The sequence below is a fragment of the Enoplosus armatus genome, chromosome 12 (genome assembly GCF_043641665.1).
Source record: "Enoplosus armatus isolate fEnoArm2 chromosome 12, fEnoArm2.hap1, whole genome shotgun sequence".
Lineage (NCBI taxonomy): Eukaryota > Metazoa > Chordata > Actinopteri > Centrarchiformes > Enoplosidae > Enoplosus > Enoplosus armatus.
This window is the reverse complement of record NC_092191.1, coordinates 20,972,931-20,985,621: the sequence shown is the minus strand read 5'-3', so window position 1 is coordinate 20,985,621 and position 12,691 is coordinate 20,972,931. Positions and strand designations below refer to the sequence as shown.

The 12,691-nt window shown below is 46.1% G+C and overlaps 2 protein-coding genes across 2 annotated transcripts in view; one reads left to right on the top strand and one right to left on the bottom strand.

Moving 5' to 3' along the window:
* b3gat2 (beta-1,3-glucuronyltransferase 2 (glucuronosyltransferase S)) overlaps nucleotides 1–2,421 on the top strand; it is a 37,566-nt gene extending 35,145 nt beyond the window's left edge. The window contains exon 4 of the mRNA XM_070916030.1: nucleotides 2,335–2,421. Coding sequence (XP_070772131.1) covers nucleotides 2,335–2,421 — 87 coding nt within the window. The remainder of the gene's footprint in view (nucleotides 1–2,334) is intronic.
* Nucleotides 2,422–6,015: 3,594 nt separating this feature from the next.
* The window catches only part of LOC139294475 (stromal membrane-associated protein 1-like), a 77,402-nt gene continuing 70,726 nt past the window's right edge, over nucleotides 6,016–12,691 (bottom strand). Inside the window, exons 9-11 of the mRNA XM_070916384.1 lie at nucleotides 11,885–12,077; nucleotides 8,751–8,989; nucleotides 6,016–6,183 (exon numbers count right to left, since the gene is read on the bottom strand). Of these exons, the coding sequence (XP_070772485.1) occupies nucleotides 6,037–6,183; nucleotides 8,751–8,989; nucleotides 11,885–12,077 (579 nt within the window). The 3' untranslated portion in view covers nucleotides 6,016–6,036. The remainder of the gene's footprint in view (nucleotides 6,184–8,750; nucleotides 8,990–11,884; nucleotides 12,078–12,691) is intronic.

Here is a 12,691-nt window from a genome sequence, read left to right as displayed (position 1 = left end):
CTCAGCGATGACTCCGAGGGAGACTGATAAATATCAGTGGTGTCAGCTTAATGCAGATATATTGGTATCAGCATGTGGGGCGTTCAATGAGTAACAAGGAGTCTGAGGTCACAGTGTCTCCACCGTAAGATCCTGCTCAGTATATCTTGATCACCATCCTTATATCGGACTATATATCGTACATATGTTGAGTACAACGTTTTCATAACTGATAAAAAATGATGGCCAAACGCTACAAGAACACAGGCCCACGTTGCAATAAACTGGAATATAAGTGCAATCATCCATTCCTCCCTGTGACGGGGAGAAACAGGCCTGTCCACATCTTATGCTATTAAGCTCTAACCTGGTAAAGCTTTTTGTCTCCACGTGGCCTCGGGGAGGAAGTGGGGGGGGGGGGGGGGGGGGGGGGAGAGAGAGAGGCCTGAGAGGTAAAAACAAGAGCAAAGCCATGAGAGGAAAAAGTGGACGTGATGAATGAGGAAAATGGAGAGCAAGCTGGGAGAAAGAGAGGTGTGCGGGTCCAGGAGAACGCTTGGGGGGGGGGGGGCTCTGACTGCATAATTAGTGCAACACACACCTGCAGAGACTCACACACAGACGCTCGGTACTGTTTTTTTCCCCACAGCTCTGGAGCGACGCTTTAGTGGCTGCTACATTAGCCTCGTTAGATATGCAAAGCGGGCCAATTAGCAGCACGGTGTGCAGGAAGTGACATGTTCCACCTGAAGAAGCCCAGGAACAACGCCAGTGTTCACAGCCAGCAATAAATCATGCCTCAGTGAGAGTGTGTGTGTGTGTGTGTGTGTGTGTGTGTGTTATTTTGGACACAGAAACGCCACACACGTGATGTAAGCTCATTAGCTATTGACAAAAAAAAAACAAACAAACAAAAAAAACTTTCTTAATCCAAATAACCTCAGCTGAATCTCCGGGGGGATGAAATTCACTCTTTGCATCCGTCGCAGTGTTTTCTCACCAATATATTGCTGCGAAATTGGCCGCAGACACAAGACAGAAACAGCTGCGGTGAGGTGCGCGCTGCTGTTGATTCGATCCATTTCAGGATGCGTCTCCCGCGTGTGGAATCCCTCCTGGCGGTCTGGCGAGCACTCAATTCGACAAGCGGGAGGATACAATGCAATCTCGAGTTTCAAAGACTGCAGCAGTGTCTTTCATTTGACAGACATTTTCTTCAGAGCCTCGTCAAGGAATGATGCCTTTGCTTCAAAAGAAGTCTTTCCAGTGAGGGGAAATACAGCCAGCTGCCCCACTAGCTTTAGACCAATACGTAGCCAGTCACCTGTGATGTAATGGAGGTTCCACCCATATACGACATATATTTTCAATCATGCTGCTAACTAGGGTTGGTCTCTACTGGGGCTGGCCGCGTTTTTGGGTTGGGTCTGATTATTCTCTGGTCTATTTGGATGGGGTCTGACCTTCCTCGGGTCTGTTTCGGGTCTGATCTCTATTATTTTGAACACAAGTGTACGCATGTTGGGTTTAAGAAGGTCTTCAGTGGGTCTGTTTTTTGATCAAGTCCACAACGTTGCATCAAGTCCAAAAATGTAAGCAGTCAGAATGATCAGACAGGTTGCAAGGGAGTGAACTGTGCCTGCTTAACCACTGTAGGTCAAAGGTGAGCCAGGAAGTGGGTCTGATAACTGTGGAGGACATTCACAACAAGTTCGGCTGACCTCGGGGTTTGTTGAAAACCTGTCTAATCCTCTTGACTGGTTGTCCCTTTCACCGCTGGACTTTTGTTTTAGCCTCGTTCCTTGGTCTCAGCAATTAAAGGAACCCAGTGGAGCTGTGTTTACGCCCACGCTTTATCGCCCAAATGTATCGCGTGTATTCTTGAGGTCTAACAAGGTGAGGTGAACGCACTTCCCCAACGATTGTTTGGAAAAATATTCGTAAAGCTACGTTGTTTGCATGCGTTTGTTAGCCGGCGGCCTTGTTTTGCGCTTTGCTGGCACATTGCTACGTTTCCTGACACGCACCAACTGCCAGTTGAATAGCTCCATAGCGCAACTACTGTAGCTCCACTGGGTACCTTTAACCTGCCGCTTTCAGTGCAGATTTTCTAAAAGCTTTTTCAGACAATTTTTCTACACTGACACACAAAAACATTGTTGGGCACAAAGTACCAGCAGCTTAAATCAACCCAAGTATTTGGGTCCTACATGGCGTCAGTAAAGCTCTGCCATCCACCTGCGCCTGTGCTGTATTTATCCAAACCTAACAGCCTGTTTGTTCTTTATTTAGCGCCCAGCGTTTCCACTGTCAGCAGATTTCCTCATTCTTCTTCCTCTCCTTGCTCTTTTTCAGGTGCTGGTTTGGCACACTCGCACCGAGAAGCCTCACCTCGCGAATGAGCCCAAGCATCGGAAAGACACTGTGGTCATTGAGGTGTGAGAAGGGAAGGGGGGGGGGGGGGGGCCCAGAAGCTGATTGTGGCTGGCCGTCGTCTCTCTCGCTTTCTCCCCTTTATCGGGTTAATACAAATCTGTTCGCGACGGACACGGACTCTGAGAAGCTGCATGATTCTGGCTGTCTGTCCAACGTGCTCCTGGACGCCACTGGAAGTGTCCATTTTACAAACTGAGACGACTCGGACTGTTCATTTTCCTCCATGCACAGCTTGCTGATGTGAAAAACAAAACAAAACAAAAAGAAATCATGTTGCCGAACTGAAAAGTGCCATGAGAATCATTAATGGCATTTTAATCATTAATGCATCAATGTCAAATGAGCCGTGATATAATTACCGTGCAAACAAGGCTCCAGATAACTGCCTATATCTTATGACAGCGGTGTTGTGGTGCTGTTTCTTTTACAGCAGTTTTCAAATGCTTCTTTGTGTTCTTTGCAATGCTGAGGTAAGAAGATGTCTGTGTGTCTGTTTAGGGGAAGTTACGTGGTGTAACTATGTCTTTGGGAACAACAGCTGGCTGCCAAGACAGCGAGCCAGACCATGCTAAGCAGGAGTCCTGGAAAGACGGATAAACTGCTGTTCACCAAGATATATCTCCAACAGCGAACTCCCTTGTAAAATCACATCATTAAAATGTTTTGTTGTTTTTTTGTTTTTTTTTTGCATCAGCTTTTCCACTCCTTTTCTCATCCGCCAAAAGTTTTAGGTCAGTTTGCTCTGGAAGAACTCAAACACGGCGGCTTATACCTGTAAAGTGCCAATCAGAGGCACTTTACAGGTACTCTCTGTTTAAATTAGTCACACTGATGTCTCAGAGTTGATGTGGTAATGATTTATTGATGCGTAAATGCTATGTAGTTCTCCTTTTACAACGCCCCGATGTGAAGTGGAACAACCCTGACCGTCCTCTCATCCTGTGTGTAAGTGTAAGCGTGTGATCAGGTTTTGGAAACGTGCCCACGTGAAGGAGCATGCAGCATCTCTCCTGACAAGCTGCCATCAATAATGCAGGGTCTGTCGGCCCGACAACAAAGAGAACTCGCCTCGCACGTCGACGCGCCCTGCCAGCGGAGGAATAAAGCGGAAAGGAGCCGAGTAGACGGGGTGTAAACAGCGCGTCGGACAGGCCCCTTCGCGGCTCGAACGCGAGAGAGACGCTTTCTTCAGTGTGTTTAAGTGGCGTTCCTGATCGCTGCCAACACGGGAAATAAAACTAAACAGGATTAAATCCAGGATCCGACAGACTTTATTTCAAATGAAACCTCCTGTAAAACTTGGAACAGAAAAAAAAAAAAAAAAGAAAGAAAAAAGGAGCAAACAAATAAAATTCCAAAAAGATAAAACAGTACTTTTACAGTCATTGGATCAAAAATCCTGGATATTTTTTTTTTTTTATGCACGGAAACCACTTTTTTTTTTTTTTTTTTTCCTCTGTACTAGGCACCAGAAAATGTAAACACATTGGAAATAAACCTGGAGGACATTAGATTTACAGAATATGTTTGTGTGGAAGAGAGCACTACAGTTATTGCATGGCAGAGGGACCCTGTGTATACGGACATGAATCTCTGCATCGGCGCTCGGCAGTGTGTGTGTGTGTGTGTGTGTGTGTGTGTGTGTTTGATCATTGTTCTTGCTCCTCTGTTCTTACTCCCAATAAACCAGGAAGGGACAGCGGTGATGGGACCCATCCAGCGTTTTCACATAAGTCCCCCTTTTTGCTGTCCAGCCCTGCTCCTCACCCTCCCAGTCCAGTCCTCTGATTGGTCATCCAGGTTTATTTGCCTCAGACTTAACTGTGCTTCTCTTGTACCGCACACAACAAAACACCACAATAAAGATGGCGGATGGCAGAACATACGGTTACAGCATCATATATGAAGGGAGCAACATTTTGGGTGTCACATTGGTCCAGTTTTTAAAAAAAGAAAAGAAAAGAAAGAAAATGATTGCAGTTGGACAGTTCACATGTCTCTGCTGTTCCCTGACAACGATCTGAGAAACGAAAACCACAGCACCACCACAGATACAGTACCTGCTCTGCGATTTAAAGTGCAGTGAAGACAAACAGCTGTGATCTCCAGCAGTGCTTTAATTTGCCTTGTGGGGGCGGGGTGGGCTGGGGAAACTGCTCATTTCAACAACAAGGAATGTCTTAACTGGGTCGGGGGCCCAGCTTCCACTGCACCCGGCTCGTTTGGTTTCGAAAAAAAAAACACTTCAAAACAACACAGCGTGGCATCCAAAGACACCCAGGGGACCCAAGGGCCACCCAGCAACTACTGAGACTTAAGGGGAATCCTTGACGTTTGGAGTTTTAGGTTGTTTTTAAACCAGCTAGCAGTATGAAAAACAGGGTTGCTGCTGATAAAAGTACTGATACCGGATAACTGGCCAGACGGTGTCGTCAGAGGCGTGTACATATCTGTGGTTTCCAGATATTAGAGGTGCCGGTAGCCATAGTTTTGAACTCTAGAGAGAGGCCAGGCTTTCCACTCTTTATGCTAAGCTAGGCTACTCGCCGCCCGGCACCAGATCAGAGTGGTGTCAATCTACGAATCTAATGTAATCTTCACGGCAAGAAAGCGAATGAGGACAGTTCCCAAAATGGGGAACTATTCCTTTTAATGTAGGCCTTACAATATAATCTATACACACACACATATATATATGTCTACGAGTTGGGCGAAGTTCAAAGAGGGGTGTACCCTGGCTGCTGGGGTTGCAATGAGACACTGCTTTTAATTCTTTGTGGGTCAAAATGGTCAAATTATGTGACGACGACTCAGTGCGAAAGTAACACCTACTGTATGAGCAGCTTTAACGCCATGTCAGTCACACAAACCCCAACTTAGGATGCTTTAAAGGGGAGAACCTCGTCTCCAGATCATTTTGCCCACCCCCACCCCCACCCATGTGAGTGTCACGTGATGAAGAGCAGACCAAAACAAAGTCATTGAGAGTTGAAGCATCAGCCTTTCTTCCATGGCTCTGGAGAAGTGGAAGGTTCACATCTTATTCACATAAATACAGTACTGTTCAGACTATTATCTGCTACGAGGCTCTGCTCGCCATATAGAGAGAGGGGTGAGGAGAGGGGGGGGGGGGGGGGGGGGTTACGATATACACAGCAGAGAGAGAGAGAGGGGAGGAGACAGGGTAGCATAGACCAACCACATGATAGCCATATCTACTGTAGGTATTGAAAGACTATTGAGGAACTATCCGTGTTGGTAATGATATAATATTAGTAGAACAGACACTCGGCCCAGCAGCTCTCTCTTCTGTCGATCCTGCTGCTTCTGTCTCTTTCTTCAGACGACAACAACAAAAGGGAAGTCCAAAAGGAAGAGGAGGGTTGAAATAAAGTCTTTCTTTTTTCTCCCCCCCCCCCCCCCCCCCCCTACTCAATCCAGCGTGATGCTTTTTAAAGGAACCGCGGTGGAGGTGTGTAAGGGATTCGGGAGAGTCAGGCAAGGTGGGTGGGTGGGTCAGGAGCACATCAGGCCATTTTGTTGCCATATCGCCACGCTCCGTTTTCCACCGGACACCCCACCCCGTCACTCATCCTCTGGAACCCCCCCACCCCCTTCTCGTCACTTCCACAGCTGAGTGCTGAGGGTCTGGCCGGAAGCCGCCGGTGGAGCCGCGGGCCAACCAGCCGCGGGGGCCCCTGACTGGCTAAAAGTGGCCTGTGCCGGCCCTCCCCCACTCACGGCCATGCCTGACATCTGCTGGGTCATCTGAGAGAGGAGAGAAGGGGGGGAGTTAGAATTCATCAGGGCAAAAAAAGACAGCTATTCCCTCATCTCAGAGGTGCACTCTCCATCCTTTATCCCGACTCCATCCCTCGCTTTTCACCTTCGCCTCTGCTCTTGAAGTCTTCTGGCTTCCCTTGCTCCCTGCCTTCTTCACCCCCCCCCCCACTTCCCCAACCAGCTTCTCTGCTCCACATACTCCTCCTTCCATCCTGTCTTATCCATTATGAATGTGCTTTGGTGCAGCGCTACTCACTTATCTGGTCATCTGAGAGCTGTGTGTGTGTGTGTGTGTGTGTGTGTGTGTGTGTGGTTATGCATGTGTGTGTGTGTGTGTGTGTGTGTGGTTATGCATGTGTGTGTGAGCCAACCCCTGACATATGCGTAAAACAAGCGCTCGTTCATCAACTCACCATTCCATTACGTCTTCCTGCACAATACACACACACACACAAGTCATCCACCTCCCACTTTGACTGTGTGTGTGTGTGTGTGTGTGTGTGTGTGTGTGTGTGTGCCTCACTAGTGATTTATGATCTCTCATTAACCTCCCCTGTTGACAAGATGCTGACAACAGTTTTGAATGCTGAGTGCAACCACACACACACGTCACATGTATGATAAGGACCGGGTATAAGCGGTGTGTGTTCGAGTGGCAGGTACTGGGAAGCTCTCGGACGGGCGTGTTGGCAGGCCTCCCAGTGCTGATCCAGTATAGTATAATAGTATGGCATATATAAGTTTGGGCATTTTCCATTATTTACACGAGGAGGGATCATTTCTGTTGCTGTTACTGTGCGAGTGTGCTCATTTCATCATGCAACTGGTAATTTGTTGCTTTCACAGTTGCCACCTCATCAGACGCTGGAAGCTAACCTTCTGTACACGCTGTACAAGCTCTCCCTTCCTCCCTTGATGTTGTCCGACAGCCTATTTAAAATATCCAGTTAGCTTTAACTTAACTTAGCTGGTGCTTGTGTCGTTTAATTCCTAATTGGCAGCTTCACTTTACGCCCCCCTTTTTAAGACACATTTGGGATTTGGGGCTAAACAAATGAAACTGCTCTTTCAGCATGAGCATGAGTTTGGTTTGTTAACCGCGATGAACTGAAAGTTGTAACATGTAACAGCCGTATTTCCAGCTGATGTTAACGTGTGATCTGTACCTGGATACCTAATCTGAATGAGGAAAAGTGCACGTTGATGCAGACCCGGCAACCAGAACGCTATCGGATCAGCCAAGACCTCATCTGGGGGTGATCTGGCTCACACTGTGATCACGTTTACAGAGTGGGAATGTCATCTCTAAAGTTTGGATACATACTGAAAACCTGTCGTCTTAATCACATTCAGACTACGACGGCTGGGCTCCTACACGAATGCGAAATAATTGGCCGGAGATACAACGGTTTCGTGTATTCTCATTGGCTCCAAGTGGGCGCCGGAAAACGGTGATGTCGTGTACTTCCATGCGCCAATCAGGATCGAGCAACATCAAAATGTGATGCCAATCCTGTCACAACCACAATCCTGATGAAGCAGATTATCTGACTTTTTGACTGTTAAACTCCAAAGGTTAACGTTGATTATTTAGTTCTGCTTTTTGGTTATTGTTTGTTAAACTGAGTCACTTAACTTCGCCTCCACCTGGCTAATTTATACGGCCTTATTATTGTTTCACAATAACAAGGACGCTTATCATTACCACTAGGTTTAAATCAAATGGGGCATGAGAGACAGCGGGTTGAAGGTAGAACAAGGACAGGACAGGACTGACCCGTTGACAGAGCAGCTGCATCTGGAACACAGCCAGTTAACTCTGTAAAATGCACTCGGCGAGTAGCGTCTGTAGCTGAACACAGAGCCTGGGTACTCCTGGGCTTTGTTTGTTTCAAAATCACTCAAACACATCACATCTGTCATAGCTGGGCAACTCCGACTGGAGCAAATTGGATTTTTAACCAGAGGAATGTTGCTCGCCCGCACTGCGTATCGGTCCAATCGCACTGGCTACAGTCAAATGTTTAACCACTGGCTACTAAACCGGAGATCTGAACATGATTAGGAATAATAATGGACTCGGTACTGGGCTGGAATTACGGAGAAAGGGACATGAAAGTGACTTGACTTGAATTTAAGGAAAAGTACCATTATAATATTATACCACAGCCTTGGTTATAAAAAAAAAGATTGCGTGGTTGATTAAAGCCGCTCTTCTTGGGCTTTTAGAGAGGCTGAAGGGGGCGAGGTCGTTACTGCACCGGGCTTTGCACAACCCAAGACCATATATTAACCAGGATAATGGAACCCTTTCACAGGTGGTGTAGAGGAAAAGGACACTATATTTATGACACTTCTATTTAGGTCACTCGAAATAGAGTAAACATGTAAGTGTGCTTCCTGAAAGATTAATGTGCAGAGAAACTGGAGTGGAATTACAATCAGCTAAATGTTCATGAGTTCATCATCACCATAAAATGAATTACTCACCACCGCTCTGAGTGTGTTTTTTTCGACGGACAACATATCATTTTGTCCGTCCCGAGTGTTACCTGGCTCATATTCCACTGTCCTTGCTGCTGCCCTTGCTGCATGCCGTACATGTTCTGTCCCTGGCTGGCCGGCATCCCGCCCTGCTGCTGCATGCCCACGTAGCCGCCGTTGGGCAGAGCCATGCCGGGCATCATGGCCGCTCCGCCCATCATGGTGGTCGCTGGCCCGGCTCCGCCCATCCCTGGGGCGAAACCCTGCGGAGTGAACTGCATCTGAGGCTGGCCCATGTACATTCCTGCTGGAGCGGAGAGCAGCACACGCAGTTCGCTAGGTTTGTATGACTGTGCTGTAGAGGAGCTGATGCAATCTCTCCCACATATTATATTATATAGCATATACATAATGCTATCGCTGGCATGGAGGCATAATGACTTAAAAAAAACATTTGAGAGAAAATTTGTATCACAACCCAGTTTTGATCATATTCATGGCGTTTAGAGCATTTGTTTTTGCAACAGCCATTCAATGTATTACTATGTATGGTAGTTTTCATTGTTCGTGGCGGAGTCCGCCAGTCCCAAGGATTTACCAACCAGATTAGATTTAGATTAGATTATTACTGCCTCTAAAAGATTAAAATGAAGCTGCAGAGTATCACATTTCCATGAAAATATATCACCCATCAGTCCATTTGCCCAACAGCGCTACGTGAGGCCACTGTGGGAATGTGATGAGTGGCTAAATAAAACACGGATTTATCAGTATTTTCACTGAGTGGAGAAAAAAAAGCAAATCATCTTTAAAAAATCTTTTTGTTCATTTGAAGTTTGACAGTTTTTAACATCCTACATTGGTACCGATGCAGAGTGGAAGTCAATAAAGGATCCGTGTGTATTCTGTACATTTTGGTCATTTCGTTATCAGCTGCACTTAGAGCCATGCCCATCCTGTTATAATATGGAGAGATGGAAGTCAGTGATTTGGGGCATTAGCCTGGCAAGGTTCTCTTGGCTTTCATCTCCATCAGCATTTATTTGGATTCAGGGCGGACAATAAAGCAGCAGAGAGCCCTTCGTCCTGATTTCCATTCCTAATCCTCCGTACATCGGCGTAATCATGCAGCAATATGATCAATATGCGCTGCTGTACAACAAATCTGCTGCCTGCCATCCTCCGCCATTCAGGAAACATGTGCCACTAATGCTTTCCCCACACACTTCAAAAACATGCTCAGGTTGATGTGCGTGTACGTATGGACATCCGCCTACACACACACACACACACACACACACACACACAGACACACATAAACAGTCTTGGCACTTCAATCTTTACACATAATAACTGTGAGATGAGTGTGAATCTGCAGACACTTCCTCTATTTTTCTTCTATTTCAGTGGGACTCCAGTAAATGCAGCGTGGAGTGGACCCGTCTGCTTTTCACCGCGCTGACCTTTCATCTACCTTCACTCTCCCACATTTTTATGATGCATCTTCCCTGTGATGTATGTGTGAAAGTGCGTAGGCGTGTGTGTGTCTCTGTTTGTGTACAAACACCTACGCCTGAGTGTGTGCTCTTGGGCCTATATTACTATATGCCCCCCGGCTTATGAGACACTATGTGTATAGTGTTTGTTTCCATCCTATATGTCTACACATGTTCGTGCTTTGATCTGCCAGTCTGTGGATTCTAATAAATGGCAGCAATACACCACGTTTTTTTACATTGCAGTGACAAAAGAAGTGGATGTATTCCTCAAAACTGGCTCCCAATCCTGGGATCACAAGGTGAATCTGAGGGATCGCGAGAAGATTACAGGGATTGGAAAGAAGAAAATATACTGTATTTATGTGCTATACAAACTGTGTTCATTTTTCTGTTAACTAGCTTTTTCGAAAAACTGTCCAAGGTTGTGAAAGTCTGAAAGGTTTTACCAATTCAACCATATAAAAATGATGTATTCACATGAATCAACCTGGGGAGGGAAAATCCCTCATGAACCCGTGATTTTCCCAAGGGGGGTTTGGGTCCCAAACCAAAGGTTGGGAAACAGTGATTTCAAGCAATTCTCCTCTCATGTTATTTTGCACAAATATGACCACTTTAGTGATTTAGTAGTCCCTGTTTATTGTACCGACTCACAGATGATAGCTGTAGCTAGCTAGCAACAAACACACCAACAATGCACAGTACGATGTAGCCGCTCCATCTTCGTCTTTCCTCTGTACATTCATGAAATGGAGATCTAAAGCCTCCTTCAGGACGACCACTAACTTTTGGCTCCAGGTTTCTGGACACTCAAGTTCAATATTCACTCTCCTGTTAGTTCTGTTTCGGTCTCCACCAACTTCTCAGGGAAATATCTGGCTATTTATGTTCACCAGCTAGTCGCTAACTGCGTCTGTATCTGCCGTTTAGTGCCGGGCAGTGACGTACAGTGGGTTTATCAGAGCTTTTCTTTTGTTGCTAAAAATACAGCTGCCTGCTGCTGGAAACGGGGTTGATGAGTGCTGAACCAAAAGGACGAGCTGAAAGACGCCAAAATGCACTGTAGAGAGAGGAACGGCAGAGTTGGATGATGATTCTTTGCGCGTTCATTATCCAGTGACACCTTTCACATACTCCTTGTTCCAATTGTTGATATAAAAACGCAGATTAGTGCAGCTTTAACGTTTCGTCTGAATACACCTCAAAGCTTTGGGTTCATAAATCCCCTGTTTGCTGTAGATTGGCTTTTGAATAATATCGGGATGATTTGACAAGAAGTCATTGCTGTGGGCATTAGCACACGCATAGCGGCTATCAAGACAAGACTAGTGGCCACATGACAGGTAACAACTGTTGCATTGTGGGTGCAGTAAAGGCAAAAGAAAGTGGAGAACAACGCTTCTTGCTGCCACTTGGAGCAGATGAAAAGGCTTAGAATGAATGGTGTGCTGTTAGATAGGGAAGATGCTACCTGGCGTTGGGGCGGGGTTCGTTGCAAAAGGTTCTTTTTGATATAATAATATACCCATAAGCCTTTGCACACTAGAGTTATAAGGAGTATGTGCCTGTCATTTCCTCAACATAAATATAACTAACATAAATATGCAATATGATGCTGGATGAGATGATCAAGCTCAATGGACTCAATATGGATGACAAAGGGTTAACAAAAACTGCTGCGTGTGTGTGTGTGTGTGTGTTACCTTGTCCTGGAGCAGGCTGGGGCTGGCTCTGCGGCTGACTGCCCACTGAGCTGCTGGCGTACAGAGACAGGATGGAGTCTTTAGATAAAAGCTTCTTCTGCTCCGCCTTCGTGGTGGTAGTGGTGGAGGTAGAGGAGGAGGCAGAGGAGGAGGTGGAGGGGTCCGCCTGCGGAGCTGCTGTACTGGAACCAGACTGGCAGGGACAGAGAAGTGGGGCGGGGGATGAAGAGAAATGAAATATGTATCATTTCAGCCAAATATTTTTTTTTTAATCTAATTGCTCTTGTCACCTTTACATGTATATAAAATCCAGTGCAGAGTTGGATATGCCCACAGCAGGGCTGTGTAACATACCTATGTTTTGGCGCTGACACCAAAACCTTTCAATATCTTACAATTATTGAATTTTATTTCAGAGGGACCTTTATTCCTGTTATATCATATGTTAAATTAAGAACCCTTCCTTCATGCCATCGTCTTTTCTTGATAAATTCAGCATAATGTCCATTTCCACAGCACTGATTCCATCAGTCGCCACATTACACCATTAACAGAAATACTATTCTCCCTAATGAACGAATTCCAATCACTTCTACTTTGCCGTTCTCGCGATCTTTCTCCGCACGTCGAAAGCTTTCTCGCGGCTTAAAGGGCGTAATTCCTGTCTTTTCTGGTAGGGTCTTAACATAAAACATCTGCAGGAAGCGTCGAGCGTCACTGACGGCGGCTGAGCACCGATCGGAAAGAATGGCAAAGTAGAACAACTGGAATTCATTACTGAGAGGCTGTAGTCGTAGGAAGTATTAT